Genomic DNA, 19383 nt, shown 5'->3' with positions numbered 1-19383 from the left:
TGCAGAAATGGAACCACAATGTTTTGCTGGTCAACGCTGATATATTCAAAACATTCCTTATAAATGCACAAATTCTACTTTGCTAAACAGTGTTTTAGTTGAAAAATAATGGAAAATGCATGGATTTAAAGTCTGAATCGATACTTGGTGTAGTTTGACACTATAAGGATTGTTTAGTATAATAGTGTAGCGCACATCTTTGAAGAGGAATTGCTGTGTTTCACCTGCAGTGTATCAACATCAGCATCCAGCAGAGGAGCTGCTACAGAATCTCTAATGAATCCTTTTGGCAGGGATCACTACACCTGGTATTTAGAAGGAAGGAGACAGCATTGTAAAAGAAAATGTATTGTTAGTGTATTAAAGGCAGTGTACAGTAGCCTCTGCTTTCCTTGCTCGCTGAGGGTTGTGTCTGCAGAGAGCTCTGCAACATTTCTGTCAGTGTCCTGGGAGACTGCCTCAGTATGGCAGGAGTTCAGCAACTGTCTTAGGAAGGACCTTGAAAAAATGGATGAGCAGTGTGAAAAGGATACAGTGGATACAGTGAGAGGATACAGAGGACTCAGTGGAGCTAGCTCAGTGGATTTGCTTCGATTAAAACCTGGTTCTTCGTAAGTCTTTTTAGGCAAAACGAACAGATGTGAAATCATTTTACATATTCCCAGTTTCTAAAATGTAGATGAATATGTTGTCACGTTATTCCACTATGCTCACATGTTCAGATAAAGAAACGCGCAGAATACACTTGCAATGTAGTGCTATTATGCAAACACAAGTCAACAGTGTGTCTGTGTGTCATGATCACAGAGAGAGAGAAGGAAAACTTGGACAAGAACAAACAATGTAAAGAACTTAGAGGGCCTTTTATGCTTTTTAGGGGCATGATATACATGTAATGTCTTCTGCTCTGAGCATTCACGTTTTTGGGTCATTTTAGAATCAGTAGGCTAATGGGGACTGGTGCAGTGCCTGTGCCATGCTGCTGCAAAAGTGGGAGTGATGTCTGGTTTTCTATTTTCTATTAAAAGAGAACTAATTATTAATGTGTCACATGTCCAAACTGCACCACTTGGCACTACAGAAATGCACCCACCTATGTAAAGCCTCAGAGAGCTGCTATTGTAGCTGTAAACTTCACCTGGGCCACTCTTTTTCAGTTAAACCTGTACATTGTCCCAAAGTTAACACAGTTTCAAATGTATTATGGGTGTACCAACCAGCAACGTCCGGGTCAGAAAACGATGCAAGTGCATTAAACCTGCATTTCTCTAATAGCATGCAAGGGTGTGACTAAACTGGTTGCAAAAAGGAAGTCCAAAAGTAAAGAAGGCTATGAGAAACATCTTTTTTCAGGTCATTACATTACATTACATGTCACTTGTTAGATGCTTTTATCCAAAGCGACTTACATACTCAACACTGTGGACAATCCCCACAGGAGCAATTTAGGGTGAAGTGTCTTGCCCAGGGACACAACGACATGTTGACTGCAGTGGGGTTTGAACCTGTGACCTTATGATCTAACACCAATGCACAACCCACTACACCACACGCCTCCCTCAGGTCATGAGAGTAAACTGTAATATTTTGATCTAGTTCGGTGCTCAGCAAGAATGTAAGCCTGTATTTGCGGTAGGTACTTGGCAGCGAGAGTTTGTACAAATCTAAACACGATCATTACAAACCAACATTATTGTACCCAATAACCAAGATGGCCGACCCTTAAATGCCAAACTTTAGGCTGCTAAAACCAGTCCACCAACCGATGGGTGTCATCACAGTGAGGTCCACCTCTTATATACATTAAATGGGCTGTACTGATCAGCTACAACTTTGGTGTAGACCACTTTTACTCTTTAATGTAATATTATTGAAGTTATGAACGATAAGCCAATTGCAGAATACTCAAACCCATGTATATTCTATTGTTTTCTTTTATAGTGTGTTTTTGTATTGTATGCAGGAGTAAATGTAGTACAAGTTTTCCAATACATTAGGTGAAAGGAATTATCTGTAAATGTGTGTTTAATATGTATATATTTTAATTTATGCTGGCAAAAGTAGCTGAGAAAGTGCTGACACGTTTAGTACTCCCACACTGAATGAGGAAATGTAGAACAGCTGCTGAGGTGTCTCAGATAATCAAACCCTCATCACAACATTTCCTTTTTCTTTCTCATTCAGATCAAATTCAATCCTTCAAAATGAGGCCAAGGTTTGTGTATTGACATGCGATCCTCTGTCCTGTGGTAAAACAGAGTGCAGAAATCAATACAAATTCGTATACAATACTGAGAAATGTCCCCAAAGTCCACTGGAGCAGCATTTTCTCCCCCCTTCTCTCTGCCTACTCCCCTCCCTCTCTGTCCCACTCCCCTCCCTCTCTCCTCTGTTTCTTCTATAAGCCGACCTCTACTGTATCTACCCCTGGCATCACACTGCAGAGCACTGAGGGAAGCTCAAACTGCATCAGACAAGGTGAGAATGATTCATATACTGTTATTAGCTGGATCTGAGCTTTGATTAAACATTGAACTGTGCATTGCAGTCTGGATGAAATATTAGCTCTAACACTGGAAGCAGCACTAAAGCAAATATTTGTATGAAGGCGGGAGACGCTCTGCATCAAGCAATCAGAAAGAGATGAACTGGTTTATGTGTATTTTCTTAACATATTTAATACAAGTAGGCAAGGAATCAGAGCATTGTTCTCGAGGGGGGTTAAGCTCAGAAATGTGTCAGTGCTGGCAAATCACCAGAGAAGTTTGCAGTTCATCTCTTTGCAACGTAAAACAGTGAGGCTGTCTTGTTCTCAGTATTATGGTACAGTGACTTTTCTACAGTAACCTCCGCAGTTAAGTGTGTTATTCATGAAATCTGACCCTTCTCTTTAAAGCACAGTCAGCTGTATTTGATTCAAACCTCAATAATGTAAAGACGTGACAGCCAAATAAATAGCTTGCTGTTTGGTTCGGTTTATAATTGCGTGGTGAATATTTTTATTTTCTTGTGCCTTCCTTTTTTTTGCAGGGAAATTGGGAGAATGTTGTTCCTTTCCACACTTTTACTTTTTGGTAAGATCATTGTTTTTCATAATGTTAAGAGAGGACATAATAGATTCATTTTCTAACCTGAGTGAGTTTTTCTCTGTGTTTTAAACTCCACAAAGGCTTTGCGTCAGCCCAGAAGGTGATTCAGTTGAACTACTGCTCAATAGATGAGCACCACCTCAGGATGGATTGCAAATATGCGGTTCCCGCTGAGTCACCAACACCTTATTGCAAGTACTCAAACGGGGAGCGACTCTTTGACACCACGGACCCGGACGAGGAGCAGCATGCCCCCTTCAAGAAGAAAGCCAGGGCCCGCATCTTCCCTGGCAACATCTGTCGCCTGCTGTTTAAAAACCTGCCCAACGGCAAGTCCAACTTCACCTGCAGCATCAAACTTGCAGACACGGGTGCCACAGCAACCAAAACCTCAGTGGTCTTCAAACGTAAGCTGCTCACAGTCATTGTTTTGGAAAAAATAAAACATTTGAGTGACTGCAAAACAAACCTGTATAATTGTTCCTATTGCAGAGCTCCTCCTCCCATGCTCTGCGTGGAGTGTCCTATTTCAAAGCTGCAGTGGCCTGATGCTGACCTTGATGACACTTCCGATGCTGCTGGATATTCACTGGCTGTGAACGAGTCACCAAACTGCTGCATACGTTAACACTGCACCCATACTCATCCGGTGACTGGTGACTGAAGTTGTGTGTATGCACAAAGTGCAATAAGCTGAAGTGAATGAACGTATAGTGTAGATTTGGTATGTCACACAGGCCTGCATCATGCACAATACTAAGCACATGTACTACTGCATTATACTCTACAGTACTCTCACATATAAACAGTTATTGCAATGTGCAGTAGAAATTTGTTGGATGCATTTCTGACAGACATCATTAACAGGGTGATGAGTAAAATGCATGAATGTGACTTAAACTGAAAGTCTATATTCTGTAATATTTAATATTTACATTCAATAATTTAGAAGTTATTCAATGTCATTTAAAGAGCTTTAGCCTTCAGTCTTAATAATAAGAAATAATTATCTATGAGGACAGCGACTAAGAGGGGGTTTTACAGAGAGATGAAAACGGATTACCCAGCGAGGAATTACAATTTGGGGAGCTCAGAAGTGATGCAGCGTTAAGCTCCGCAATGTGACATTATTGCTGACTATCATCACTCTTTGAAGTGAGCAATCTATTTTTGCTTGAATGAAATCCGTCCCCTGTGAGTCCTTCTTGGCATGATGAGGGCAGACAGAGGCGACCTTGTGCCACACAGGCCAACAGGGGCAGATTGTGTTGTATCAGTCGATAGGAACTGGGTAGGGCAACACAGATAGCTTTGGCAGGGATTCATCTAATGACAAGCAGAGAAACAAAAACTTTAAAGGGGCCCTATTGTACTTTATTGGGTTTCCCTTTCCTATAGTGTTTTATATGGGTTTTCATGCATGTAAATGGTCTGCATTGGCTAAAATCCCAAAGTTCCCTCCAGAGGGAGATTCACTCCAACACACTCCCCCCCCCCCCCTGCCTGAAACGCCTACATTGAATTATTTAGTTTTCTTCCGTAACATAGTGACATCACTATGTAAGACTAGCGCTGCTTTTGGCAAGGGCTCCACACATTGTATGTGATAGGCTAAGGGGCGCTACATCTCTAAGCGGTTGACCAATCACAACAGCTAACCAATCAGAGCAGACTGGGCTCTGGTTTCAGACAGAGGGTGAAAAGAGGTGCTGCAGCACAGGCTGTATGAGAAAAATAAAGAGCTTTTTGAACATTAAAGCATGGAGACATGTCACAGTAGAGACACAACATACAAATATGAACCTCAAATGAGCAGAATAGGGCCCTTTTAAAACTGGTTTTGACTGACTTCTAATGTATGCATGAGCAATAAAGTTTCTATCTACTCTACTAGTCTAAGGAGACGATGTATACAGTCTCTCGATTGTTGTGACAAACAAAAACAAAACACAAACTCTGTTTTTATTTCGCCTTTCACTTGTGCCTGAGACACATGATCCATGTTCAGCCGAGGCTTGCCGTCATTGATATCCAGTAGTATGTTTCTGAAGGCTATACATTTAGTCAGATCCACATGGTTCTATTTACGCTGAATATGCTTTATATCGTGCAGTGTCTTGTCTTAAGGATTTGTACTTGTGTATATAGTTGAGTAGGTGGTGTGTAGCCAGAGCACAATCATTTAAATGCACTGAAGAGCACTGCTGTACTATGCACCGTATATTGACAATAAACTGTAACAGCATTAAAGAAGAAACACGCTTAATAACGAAGCTAACCGACACATGTTTATGCATGATCTCTACTGTGCATGTGCAGTTAGTATGTCTGCTATGCTGTTGGTTTCCTGTAGAGGGAAGCACTGGGTGACACAGGATTGTACTTGCAAGTGTCAACAAGAAAGAGGAATTACAAACATGAGGAAATACCAGAATTTCTGAGTATTGTGTCTGAGCAATGGGTTTTGAGATTTAGAGCATGTCATTTGAAAAAGACTGCATTACACAGGCTAAAGGAATGTGTTTGTGTTTTTACAATATCCTGAAAAAGGTTTACCTCAATGGCTGGAGTACAGTCTTTACAAATGAGAGCTGCTGAATACCACAACTATCCTGAAATTATGCAATAAACTTTATACAGCAATATTATCATTTGTCTGTGCAGAGCAACATCTTTCTTCATGTGTTCACTATTTTCTGGAGTTTTGATGATAAACTATATTGCCAGAAGTTTGTGAATATCTGATGTACTGTGTGTGTACTGTGTGTGTGCTGTGTGTGGGCTTTGTACGGATGATATAATAACTTTAAATTGAATTAGATTTACTTAATTCTTTGTTAAGAAATTGTGCATTTTACATTTATCCACAGCAGGTAACCACTATTCCAAATGCATTTATTGTAGTCCAAATGAATACAAAAATGGCAATGTAACCTAATATTGTTCCTATTATAAGGTTTTATAACCCACAATAATAGTAATGGTAATACTAGTAATGTAATAATTAAGTTGTATTCCTTGCCATATTGGCGTATTGTTTTTTTCATTATATTATGACTGATTTCATATGGTTTTCAGATAATAACTTAACCTTAAAAATAATAATAAATAACATAATAATAATAATAATAATAATAATAATAATAATAATACAATAAATTCATACACAATTATAATCACAATAAAACAATTAAAAGTTCAATTAAAGGAATAAATTAAGTAAATACAAAAATTATATAAATACATAAATATTGAATAACTAAAAACAAATAATTGTGTGGGAATAATGATGATAAAATATTAATAATATTTAAATAAATGAATAATAATAAAAACAATAATAATACAATTACACAACAAATGATAATAAAAAGAAAGTAAACCATGTAATAAATACATAAAAAAAAATAAAAAAAATAGAATACCATTATAGAAATGCATTTAAAAATAATAATAATAATAATAATAAAAAAGTATGATAACAAATACAATGAATAATAAAATGATAATAATAAAAAAATACAGCATTTAAAATAATAATAACAATTAAAAAAGAAAACGTTAAAAAATGTGTGCAAGCCAGCTTTACAGGGCCGTGCACCTCCAACAGACATACACAAAGAATGGTAAACTATAAATTAAACAAAACGATATAAAAAATATTAATAGATAAATATAATAATAGTAATAATAAAACCTCCAAGGGACAGTCCCCCGTCGGTGAGGGACGGTGAGCCCATAACCATTATTGCTGTGCAAATGTGGTTTCGAATCCCAAACATACAGTAGGCAGTACAATCACACCCCACCACCAATAACATAATAATAATTAATTAAAAAAAACGTTGCATTCAAAACTGTTTTACAACAACAACAAAAATGTAAATAATAATTACAATTTTTTTGTAATTGGGGGCAATGATTTATATTTGCTGCTTTAAGAAAGAAACATACACAAAGGTGCAGGACTTTTTATGTTTTCATTCCTTTATCATCTTTGTGAGTTTTCATGTAATGAGATATTTTGTGTCCTTGCCAGCCTTAAGGTTGGCAAGGACACAAAAGGGGGACGAAAAAAAAGGCTGAATATTTAAAAAAAATCTGTCTGGCCATACAAAATCATTTAAAAAGTTGCTTAAGTTTACTAACATGTCCAAATTGCACATCTTGAAACTAAACCAGTGTTCTTGTTTATTACATTTCTTACAAGTTATACTTTTAAAAAGTGGTGGGGACAAAATTGGCCATTTCAAAAAGTGGTGGGGACATGATGCCTATGCTATGGGTGTGCACATACTAAAGCAAATACAAATTCTAAAGTGCAATTCTGACAGAAAAATACCTCACCACAAGAATAAAGAGGGAACTGAAAGAGATTAAATAAACGAATACAAAAATCCATGTCAAAGTGGGGGAGGGTTCAAAGACCTGAACCCAACCTACTGTGTAAATATGGTGTAGAAACACACCACTGTGCTCTCTGCTTGTGAATGTGCTTTGTAACAGCTTCGTTCTGGTCAAACTAGTTTTTCCACTCTGTCGTCACCGAGGCACCTGAGAGAGGATCCTATTACCGGAAGTTACATAGCTTGTTGTCACCTGGGTGGACTCCTCAGGTGAGAGCTCACGGTAAATGCTGAAGAAACAGCGATACAGTCAATTAAGAGTTGCGAAATATACACGTTTGGTTCATTATTCGACGTAAGGAAAATTATTTTCAACTTTCTGTTGCTTTTTCCAGGATTATAGTAAGGGACGCGTCGTGTAGCGGAAGAGGACCGAATTGGTCGACATGTTTTCCACCGGGTTGGTTTCGGTGGCTTTGTTCTTCCTCTCTGCAACAGGTGAGTTATTTTGGAAATCGTTGTATCATTTCACGTTTTAGGAAAGACAAACATTTGATAAAATAATCTAATGTTGCATAGATTAACTCAACAATGCCAATAGCCTACTAATGGCTATGTTGTCCCTAAATAATAAAATGTTTTTGGTATGTGTTGTTGCTTGAATCCCCAAATGAACCTCGGGGCTTGTCCTCGCAACAACATGTCCGCCTGCATGTGAATTGGACAAAAGCGACTTTAAACAAGGATTTCCCCATTTTGTAGTCTATCATTTGCAGGATACTTCAATATTTTCGTCCCTTTTTGAAAAAGAAGCAGAATATGTAGTTTACCACCAGTGGTGTAAAGTACATGTACTCAAGTAGCCTACTGTACTTGAGTACACTTTTGAGGTACTTGTACTTTACTTGAGTATTTCCATATTATGCTACTTTGAACTTCTACTCCACTACAATTCAGAGGTACATCGTGCACTCTGATATTATTCTGAAATGGACCAATCTGCATGATGCAGGACTTTTACTTGTAACAGAGTATTCTTACACTTTGGTAGGCTACTTCTACTTTAACTCAAGTACAATATCTGAGTACTTCTCCCACCTCTGCTTACCACCAGACTCAAAGACAGTTTTATCCCACAGGTTTTAAGACTACTTAAACCTTGCACTGATTTTTTTTTTTTGTCTTGTAATTGCATTGTTTAGGAACCTGTGACCCAAATGTTTCATTCATAACATAACTTCACCGTAGTTGTGTACATGACATTAAATGAATCTACGCCCTGAGCTGTAAAACCAGAGAGATCAGATGCATTAGCTCTTCTTGTTTCGTTACCCATTGTTTTTGAATGTAGGAAGAATGCTCTTAAATACACATGTGTGGTTCCCTAATTCTACTCTTGATCTTTACAGTGGCCACATAATGAACAGTCAAGGTCCCTGAAGGTTTATTAAGAAAACAACCTTGCATCTGAGTGTGTAAAAATCCCATATTTGTATTATTCCAGTCACTTGTCTGTGCAGTAGCTCTTTATTTTTGTATCTTAAAGGTGGGGTAGGTAATTTTGGAGAAACCAGCTCGAGTGCGCTATAATTTGAAAATACACAGCCGGAAAAAATCTGCCACTTCCTTACAGAGCCCCTCCTCCAGTTATTTTAGCCGGACACTCTGAGATCTATCTAGTAGAAATGAAAACACTGAGTAAGCACTAGACATTAAACCTCGGGGGGAAAAACGCATATAACCGTATCCTCTACTAGTTTATGTTATATTCCTTACAAAAAACTGCCATGGAGTAAAAGCAAACATTGCATTACCCTGTATTTGGCAGGTGTGCTTAATTCATTTCTGCTAGTGTGTAATTAGGTCCTGGTTTTTAATATGGGTGTGTTTTTTATTTCAACCGTTACGCAATGTTTGCATTATACAACTGACAATATTCGGTTATATGAACCTTAAAAGTTGCAGCATTGTAAAGATTTTCATGAACATCATGAAATGTACAACATCACTCGATCTGTGCTAACCTAAACACTTCATCAAACTACATTTGCACAAGTGACTGGCATCAAGGGACTTTATTGTAGACCAAGGCAGAGTGTGGTTAAACCAGTTGACATACCTGGTGTTTTTTCTTTCAGCTGCTATCCGGCTGGTTTTTGTTTGCCTTTGCTGTAATGCTCATCATTGCACCTGCAGTACAGTCTGCTAAATGAAGCGGACGCTACACAGCACTTCACACGTGTTTTCTCATACTTTAAACTTGAGTTTTCCCCAACCCTGAAACAAAGCAAAGTATGCAAACAGAAGAAGTCACGGAGTGCTCCGGTTTCATTTTACACCAGCCGCTTATCTAAACCAAAACTGTGACTGTGCGTTCTTATCTCAGCTGAGACCGCCAGTGAGAGACATCTGAAGGGCAACAAGGAAGTCATTTAAGTAGCCACAGTACACATGCCAAATGCTTTAAACTCTTCTCAAGTCTCTCCTTTTGTATGATTTCCTTTTGTAGTATAATGTGGTGATGTTTACAATGAATGACCCCACACACAGTTAATGATTAACTGGCTGTAGTTGGAGCTTACACAGGCATGTCTGACCAAAAAGGTGGTAATCATGTAACTCCCAACACTTAAAGTAATGTCAGTGTGGGGTAATAGATGCTAATGTTATGTGACAGACAGGCTTTAATAGTCAGGTGTCTCCGCTGCACTGCTCAGCCTGAAAAAGACCCAGTTTCAACCCGACTGTTGATGGTTTCACCGGAAGTCTTCTGGCTCAGCGGACAGGAATGTGTCACTCTTTTTTTTCTCCCACACCCTAAAGGCTTGTGAGCATGCTCTGAGTGTTTTAGTCTTTCACAAAATACTCTTGGCCTCTGAGATTTGATTGCACACTTTATATTTATTGCTGTGGTAGATTGTTTTACCCTATTGAAGCCAAGCTCAGTTATTATATCGCGTTCTCAAATCTTGTTTGTGGGGCTTTTTTAAATCTATAAAAAGGCAGAAACCACAATAATAATAATACTATTTAAATAATAAAACAAGTTATTATTAATTAATATAATCCATATCCGAAGGTGCCGTTTTTGCTGATTTATTCTGTAAATGGATACTTTTCCTTGCTGCTTGTTTGTTAAACAAAATACTGAAAATATTAATTTCCACACCTTATTACCACCTCTTTCTCTCATTATTAATCACGTGACCTAAACCTGTCTTCCTTCTAGTTGAAAAAAACTGTTTGCAGGCAATGCTGCTATAAACTGGATGCTTAATATACTTGTATTATTAATGTGGAGCGATTGAGAAGCACTTGTATTTTAAATACAGTGCTTGAAACTGCTTGAATTGTAATTGCATTACTGCCACAATAATCCACTTTCAGATTGATTGATAGGCATCATAAAGATAAACTGTATGGCAGATGAGTTTCAGCTGATTGTACGGGTGTACCTAATTAGCAATGGTGGAAGAAGTACTCGGATATGATACTTGAGTAAAGGCAGCTATAATACATTGGAAAAATACGCTGTTACAAGCATTCAAAATCTTACTTCAGTAAACGTACAAAAGTATTAGCATTCAAAGTACTTAAAGTACCGGGGGGGGGGGGAAGTTACCTGTTAGGCGCATTCGTGGAGCTAATTTTAATGACATACTGCTGCTAGATATTTGAACCTATAATTATATGTAGTTGCTATTTTATCATTTGTATTGGCTAATTATCTCAATCTGTAAAGTAAATAAAGCTGTCAGATACAGTAAATGTAATGGAGGAAAAAGTAGAATAGTTGCCTCTAAAATGTTGTGAATAAGAATTACATGTCATTTGTTAGACGCTTTTATCCAAAGCGACTTACATACATTCAGTACTGTGGGCAATCCCCACAGGAGCAATTTGGGGTGAAGTGTCTCAGGGACACAACGACATGCTGACTGTAGTGGGACTCAAACTTGCTATCCCCTGATTCAAAGTCCAGCACACTATCCACTGAGCCACAGCTTCCCTAGAATGATAAAGTAACATCAAATGAAAATACTCGCTAAATTACTAATACTTTAAATTGTGTTTGAGTGCAGTACTTAAGTAAAGGTACTTCACTCCACTCCACCACTGCCTATGGTGTGTCCACTTGTCCACATTACTCCAATCCTTTTAAATGATTGTATCCTTTTTTTGTTTTTTCATGTTTATTTAACAATGTTAGGAGAGTAAGTGGATAACACCCACAGAGAAGACTCTGCCGTCACTGACTCCATAATCAGCCTAAAAACCAAAGCTGTATTTACAGGAAGTGAGAATTTAGACTCAGCTTAAAATGTGCTGATGAACATCTGCCAAAAGTCTTGGCAATAAAAACATCCTGTGCAAACTATTGGACTGAATCAGTCATGCAACTAACCTTTTAAATGTGTACAAATAATACCTTTACATACAATATGTTTGTACTGTCCACTGATCACTTTGGCACATTTTCTGTGATGCATTATGGTCACATGTGACTTCATCGTCTAATGACATGTTTCCTTTTAATCTCTGTGTCCAGGTGTAAGAGGCTTTGCAGTCACCACCAACAACAACAATGTGCGGGTCAAAGAGAATGAAGGTGAGTCAGAGATTCATTTAAAAATATTACCTTTTTTATTGCTTATGACTTAAACGTAATTGTGAATTGTGTTTTTCCAGGGACGGACCTCACATGCAAGTATTCAGCCGACTTCGGTAACAATGCCAGGGTTGAGTGGAAATTTAAAGACCTAAAAGGCTCACAGACGTATGTGGTGTTTGATGGGAAACCAACACGTGAGTACAGTCTTTTTTAGAGCATATTGACTAATGACTTTTCACAAAGTACATGTTATGTTTATTTGTTTGTTGTTTTGAGTAAGAATACTATATATAATGAACCAAGCTTTTCTAGATTTCAATGAAGTTTGGTGTAAAGTGGGGTCAAGAAAGACGGGAGTATAGTCCTTTCAAAGCGGGCAGTATCTAGTCAGATTTTTTTATAAACACACCGATATATCTCAATCCTTCTTCAAAACATCCCAAAAAGTTATTCTTTAAAAACACACATATTATTTAGCTATAATTGTAAAACACTGTTGTTATTTTAGCCTGTACAGTGTGGGGTAATACGAGTTTATTTTCTAAATCCATTGTGCCAGTGGTTGTTATCCTTTCATCTTTATGTCATTTTTGAGTCGTAAATACTCCATCATTTGAATTAGAATTTTATATATTAAGACATATTTTAAGGTTGTTATTGTTATCCAAATTCAATTTTTGTCAAATTCAGCGAATACTTCCTTATCTGTTCATTCTATGTGTATGCTGATACAATTCTGGTGTTAATACACAGACCTGGCTTCGTAAATAGGAAAGGGTGGTTCTGAATATTATTAGATTTTTACATTTGAAGCTTCTATTGAGGTTTCTGAAAATAATCTTTGAATTTCTATTTAAAAAAATGTAATCAGTGAAGGAAACATTTGCATTATGGAATTGCACACGCATACGGTGACACAATTGGTTGTTGGCTAAAAAAAGCAATTCCCCAAAATGTGTTGGCAAGACATTTTAGATGTCCGTCAGTCCGTGTAACACTTCCATTCGCCCACAGAGCCGTACGCCGGCCGAGTGACCATGTACGGCAATAACCTAAGAATCTCCAAAGTGACCCGTAAAGATAACGGAGTGTACATCTGCGAAGTGTCCGCCGTAGGCCAGTTTGGGGATGTCCGAGTGCAGCTGACTGTGTTGGGTAAGGATCCTTTTCTAGTTGCATTCAAACATTTATACTCTACTTTGACTCACATTTTTACAATAAAACGTTTCCTATTTTTTGCATCTGAGTGGACTACAGTATTGCAATACTCCATGGTATAAGTGTTTTTCCCTTGCTTTAAACTAAAAACTTTTTCATGAATCGATAATCAGCGAAAATATTGAAAGTCAACCCATTTTCGAAGCTCTATGGATCAGAGATGCAGGGTATCATATTGTACTAATATTGTTATTTAAGTTCTAAAGTGTATCTACTGTAATCAGTGGTGGAATTGAACTTGAATAAGTACTCTACTTATTTAAAAAAGTTGAGGTACTTGTACTTTACCCACGTTTTTTTAAAACTGTATTTTACTCCACTACGATATGGAAGACAATAATATATGTTTTACTCCACTACATTTATCTGACAGCTTTTGTTATTTTGAAAACATCCTCCCCTCTGTCATGAACCTTGGAGTGACCTTCACTAGCACTTTTCAATTCGACAAGCAGGTCAGCACCGTAGTCAAATCCTACTTTTTTTTAAATAAGACTATTGGCCAAGACCAAGTCGTATTTATCTTTTAAAGACCTAGAAAGGGTTATTAACGCCTTTGTTACCTCGAGACCGGACTATTGCAACGCTCTGTATGTGGGTATGGACCAGGCCTCAATTAAACGCCTGCAGCTAGTCCAAAACGCAGCTGCACATCTTCTGACTGGCCACAAAAAGCGTGACCACATCACCCCAATTCTGGCCTCACTACACTGGCTTCCAATTCGGTTCAGAATTGATTTTAAAATCCTTTTATTTATTTTCAAAGCACTAAATGTGCTGGCTCCGGCCTATATAGCTGAACTCCAGCGCTACACCTCAGCCAGAGCTTTAAGGTCTGCTGACCAGCTGTTGCTGATAGTGCCCAAGACCAGGCTCAAAACCAGAGGGCACCGAGCCTTCGCAGCAGCTGGCCCTAGGCTCTGGAACACTCTGCCCCTCCATGTGAGGTCGGCCCAGACACTAGGGGTTTTTAAATCCTCACTAAAGACACACTTCTTCTCTCTGGCCTTTTAGTCAGAGTGGAGCACGACTCCTGACTATTCCCTGTGTTTTTGTTTTTTATATTTCTGTTGTAAATTATTGTGATTGTAGTAATGTGTTTTTATTACATGTACAGCACTTTGGCTCGACCAAAAATTGCTTTTAAATGTGCTTTATAAATAAAACATTTGATTTTACAGATTCAGAATATTAGCTCATTCAAAATATAAATCAAATAATGAATTAACATAGACACATAATTATAGGTTAAGATATAAAGCAGCAGTTTATAGATAATCGATATTCACGATACAATCATTTCAAATGTATGAACGTGAAATTGTCGGGACTACTTTTACTTTAGTATAATTTTGTATGCAGGACTTTCACTTGTAAAAAAGTATTTTAACAATTTAGTAAGTAAAGTACCCGAGTACTTCTTCCACCTCTGACTGATGCAGGTTGTGTATTACTGTACATGGAGACCAGCTGAACTGACTGTTGTTTCCCGCAGTGCCTCCATCTCCGCCCATGTGTCGGATCCCGTCCTCAGTGACGACGGGCAAGGTGGCCATGTTGACCTGCCATGATGGCGACGGCTCCCCCCCCCCCACGTACAATTGGTACAAAGACAGCATCCTTATGCCCACTGATCCCAGCAAGATAGCTGGCTTCCAAAACGCCACTTACAAGCTGAATGCAGCCAGCGGCAACCTGGTGAGCTTCAACCTATTACTTTGCAGAATATTTACATTGAAAGCTGTGGTCCCTATGGCCTTTAAAATGAAAGATGTACCCTGTTGCCGCTTCAGGAGTATCCCGCTGTAACCAAGATGGACTCCGGACAGTACTACTGTGAGGCTGTCAACGATGCTGGTCCTCCGCAGCGCTGCAAAGGCCTGAAAATGGAAGTCCGTAAGTGCTTTTTGTTCTTCTTAGAGGCCCTATTAAGCTAAGGGGCGGGACATCTCTAAGCGGTTGGCCAATAATAGCAGAGCCGGCCAGCTAACCAATCAGAGCAGACTGGGCTCTGGTTTCAGACAGAGGGTGAAAGAGGTGCTGCAGCACAGGCAGTATGAGAAAAATAAAGAGCTTTTTGAACATTAAACGCGTAAACATGTCACAGTAGAGACACAAAATACAAATATGAACCTGAAAATGAACATATTATGTCCTCTTAAAAAAACATGCGGAACTTACTTATTAAAGACACAGTCATTTCTAGTCTCAGCCTGTGCAGTGTGCAGCATGCTATTTAAAGGTTTATGAACAGGTTTAGCTGCTTTGAAGGAACCAATAGACACTCATAATTTAGAAACAGCTGTCAGTTTTCTTTTATCATTTGGGTGTTGCAACTGTTTCAATTATTACGTTTTTAACACTCCACATTCTTTGATGGTAATTCAGCTAATGCAATATAAAATGTGATGTTTCTCTTCAAGTTGACGTGAACACTGGAGGAATTGTGGCCGGGGTTATTGTGGCTCTGCTGCTCGTGCTGCTGCTGGGACTTGGCATTTGGTATGCCCACAAGAAAGGATACCTGCCCAGTGAGTTTTCCACATTATAAACACAAATTATAGTATATCTGTGATCATCAATATTCTGACATTCAGCGTTGACATTACCAAAAACTGTTCACATCTGAAAAGTTGTTCCCTCTTTTCACAAGTTGAAGAAGTTTCTCAACTCCCACACATAGTCAGCACAGAGTTTATTGAAATAGTGCCAGGGGAGCAGTTGGGGCGCTCCATATTTGACTTATTATTCATATCATTATTAACTCCATATTGTTTTTGCTCCAATCAGTACTTAAGATGGAGACCCTTTTGTTCCCTACAGACTGAGCTAATGTTTAGCCATGCTATGCAACTCAAAATCCACAGAATATAATGGAAGCCTAATACTGGATGTCCAATAGAAAATTTGAAATATTAATCATTTTCTGGGAGACAATACTACCTGTCATTTACAACGATAAAATAAGCAGAGTATTGCATATCATTTGTATATTTGCAATATAAACAAAGTACTTTATCCCACTGACGTTTTTCTCATTCTTTCCTTTACAGAGAAAGCTGAGAGGTAAGAGGATTTCCCCCCCTTTTTTTTTTAAACTTTCTAGTAGATTTTAGGAGATAATCCAAAAACTGCTTTGCCATCAGTAGAAAATGTTTTTTGATACTCGATTGATTTTTGTCTTCTCTAGTCTTATGGAGGTAGATTTGTTTCAATGTTATTTGTGTGAACAGCTCAATAATCTGTCTAAAATGGGTAATCTGTAAATGTAAAACACCTTCCACAAATGCATAAATAAAGATGTGTAAACTCACAAAAATATCTCCAAATACACAAACAAATTCCATAAATAACACATGGATAATAACGAGATAAATGTACTTCCATATACTGTGGATATGTATATATTTTAATTGTATTTTATTACATTTTTTATATTTTCAACTTGTGTAATTCTTGTTAACAATGCTGCTGTAACAAAACTATTTCCCAATTCGGGTTGAATACAAATATTTATATATCTTGATCCTCAAAACCACATTTCTGATTTTTAATAAATACTTAACATGCAAAGATTTGCACACAGTGGCTTAGACTGCAGAAAAACTAGTGTGAAGATGTTTGATGTTACAGGATCTGTGATGAATGAAATGCCGATTCCACTTTTAATTTAATTTTTATAATTATGTCTCTTGTGATGAGCTTCAAATTAGTATTTCAATTCTCCCTGCAGCAAACCAAAGCCCAGCGTGGTGTACCAGCCGACGTCTTTGCATTCTGGTGACGGTGGTGATGAAGAAGATGTAAGTATGAGCATTGTTCAAAAGATTTATAAATGAATCACGTCTGTATGTTAAGTTGAGGACATTTGCAGGAGGAATTTTCTAGTTCTGATGTTTTTTATGTCTTTTTTTAGGGGGAATTCAAACAGAAGTCGTCGTTCGTGGTATAGTCTTCAAAAGGGAGATAACCTTTGTTTTAAATGTCTCTCGGCGTGGGACTTTTCTGAAGTTTTTAGTGATGTCTGTCATTTTATTAGCTCCTAAATGGCAGTTTTTTATGGACCATTGTGATTGTTTGAGTTGAATTGGACTGTCTGCTTTATTGTCTCACATGCTTCCAGGTTATAGGACATCATTTAGCAAATGTAGGTTGTGAGACTGCTTTAATTCTTTTATAGGTTGTTTTAATGAAATTACTCATGGCTACTTGTGACCTGTTTCAGCCTCAAACGATTTACCATCTATGTTTGGATTGTGTTTCTGTGTGCATCCTCATACTGTGTGTGTTTGCGTTTATCTTTTTACACAAACTTCTCTAATGTACAATATTGTTTTTCTATTAAAGTTTGTTTTTCTTGTAAATAACTAAACAGTTTTTACAGTTGTAATTTAAAATCATCTTATCCCTGAGCTTCCTGACATTAACTTGAAACTATACTACTACTGCTTTTGGGACATTAACCATTTAGATGCACATTCCCATTTCTAGTTAAACTTGTATTATATTTGTCTGGTCTTGGTGTCTGATTTGTAAGTATTTTAAACTTTTTGAATTACATTTGCTCAACTAATTAGTATTTATCAGGGTGTAGACTTGACACTTCAGTCAACTTCCTGTTGAAACAAACGGACATCAGCCTTCCTGTTGAGTGGAAGTTGACGATGATGTGTTAAAAAAAGTTTTTAAATAATTGCCTGCCTTGGGTTTTTTTCTCCATAAGAGTGATAAAACAGATGTAAAAGCTCTGAACATTCAACATTACACCCTGCAAATAAAAAGTTTATATTAATTTAGAAAGAGTATTAAACAAGGGGTTAAATTTAAAGGAAATGTAAGTTCATAAAAAAGTGCAAGGGTAATCAAAATGCAATAAACCCAATGCAGGCAAGGCCTCTTGTGTTGCCTTATATTAACGATAAATTACCCAAACTCTTGTGAGATGATGGTCCTAATATTAGTTCTGTCTGTCTCCATGCACAAAGATTATATTATTTGTTACCCTTGACGTTTTTTTAATTCTCAGGTCATGTGTTTTAGTGGTACGATCATGTCAGACATCAATATATCATGAGTTTATAATATATAATCTTTCAGTTAAAATATTCACACTTAAAACACTATTTTCTACATTACTTCACCTTTCCATGGTAGAGAATTTAGAGCTGATGATTGTAACTTTGTCTTATATTTGGTTAATAAAATGTTGTTGATAAATTGTGTCTACTGTCATGTTTATAGTAGGTTATATTTAACTTTTCATAAAGACATTTGAGCTACAGTAGGCTATAGATTGCTTATCTTGCTACTTCTATTTTTGTGAAGATGATTTTACAGACAAGGTCACTGGCTGAAAATAAGGTAATGAGTGGTGAAGACTCAAGTCTATTCAATGAAACATCTTGTGACAAATGATCCCAAGTTATTCACTCAAACCAAATGTAGGCCTATATCAGAATCATAATACCTTTATTCGTCCCACAGAGGGGAAATGTACATTTGTTACAGCCGAAAAGAGCCAATGCAGTTCAGAAGAAACTGTTACATAGCCTAACAATAACAACAATGTTACTTGTTTGCCACATACACATATACTTATATGGTTGAGTAAAGAGGATAATAAATTAGACAAAAACTTCAAAATTACGTTATTTTTTTAAATGTTAAAATGATGTGTTTACAAAGTTTGCCATCCAAGTTGCTAAGGCAACTGAGGATGGCGTTCTTTTCTCCTAATCGTTCACTGCGCATGCGTGCAGTGTCGACACCCACTTTCCAGACAGGAAGTGTGACTAACTTTTTCCATCGTATGGCCCTACCTCGACATTTTTCATCATACTACCTCATCTAACGTGATTAATTTAAGCACACAAGAGTACACACAGCGCGTGTGTGTGGGTCTGGGTGGGTTGCTCAGTTTAGTTCTTGTTCTGCATGAGATCTTACCGCACAGGACTTCCGGTCCCCTCACACATCTGTGTACTGTCCCTTTAACTAAGGGGGCCGCACAGTTGAAGCTGCAATATTTTACAGGCTGCTCCTCCGCTCACTCAGGACCCATTCATAAATAACACATCGTGTGGAAAAGAGAGCTCATACAGCATCTGATTTTTAATTA

The 19383-nt window shown here is 37.6% G+C and overlaps 1 protein-coding gene across 3 annotated transcripts; it reads left to right on the top strand.

The window, feature by feature from the left end:
• The first annotated feature begins 7581 nt into the window (after positions 1-7581).
• f11r.1 (F11 receptor, tandem duplicate 1) lies at positions 7582-18478 on the top strand. Of its 3 annotated transcripts, none has more exons than XM_034140084.1 (11): positions 7582-7718; positions 7831-7933; positions 11985-12044; positions 12125-12241; positions 13062-13202; positions 14761-14963; positions 15059-15161; positions 15689-15796; positions 16319-16331; positions 16999-17068; positions 17182-18478. In XM_034140084.1, the coding sequence occupies exons 2-11, from the start codon at positions 7882-7884 to the stop codon at positions 17215-17217; spliced, it is 903 nt and encodes a 300-aa protein (XP_033995975.1). In that variant the 5' UTR covers positions 7582-7718; positions 7831-7881; the 3' UTR covers positions 17218-18478. The 3 variants fall into 3 exon arrangements, with proteins under 3 accessions (XP_033995975.1, XP_033995976.1, XP_033995974.1); XM_034140085.1 differs by having other exon boundaries at positions 7605-7705; XM_034140083.1 differs by having other exon boundaries at positions 7678-7933.
• The last annotated feature ends 905 nt before the right edge of the window (positions 18479-19383 follow it).

This window comes from Trematomus bernacchii, unplaced genomic scaffold (genome assembly GCF_902827165.1).
Source record: "Trematomus bernacchii unplaced genomic scaffold, fTreBer1.1, whole genome shotgun sequence".
In the NCBI taxonomy this organism is placed as follows: domain Eukaryota; kingdom Metazoa; phylum Chordata; class Actinopteri; order Perciformes; family Nototheniidae; genus Trematomus; species Trematomus bernacchii.
Note: the sequence above shows the minus strand (reverse complement) of the source record. Positions and strands in the feature narration are given on the sequence as shown.

What these genes read in the sequence shown, in the direction of transcription:
- f11r.1 (XM_034140084.1), top strand. Translation starts at nt 7,882, where the DNA reads ATGTTTTCCACCGGGTTGGTTTCGGTGGCTTTGTTCTTCCTCTCTGCA. An exon ending in GTTTGATGGGAAACCAACAC is followed by an intron (nt 12,242 to 13,061) that starts GTGAGTACAGTC and finishes ATTCGCCCACAG; the next exon opens with AGCCGTACGCCGGCCGAGTG. An exon ending in AGTGCAGCTGACTGTGTTGG is followed by an intron (nt 13,203 to 14,760) that starts GTAAGGATCCTT and finishes TGTTTCCCGCAG; the next exon opens with TGCCTCCATCTCCGCCCATG.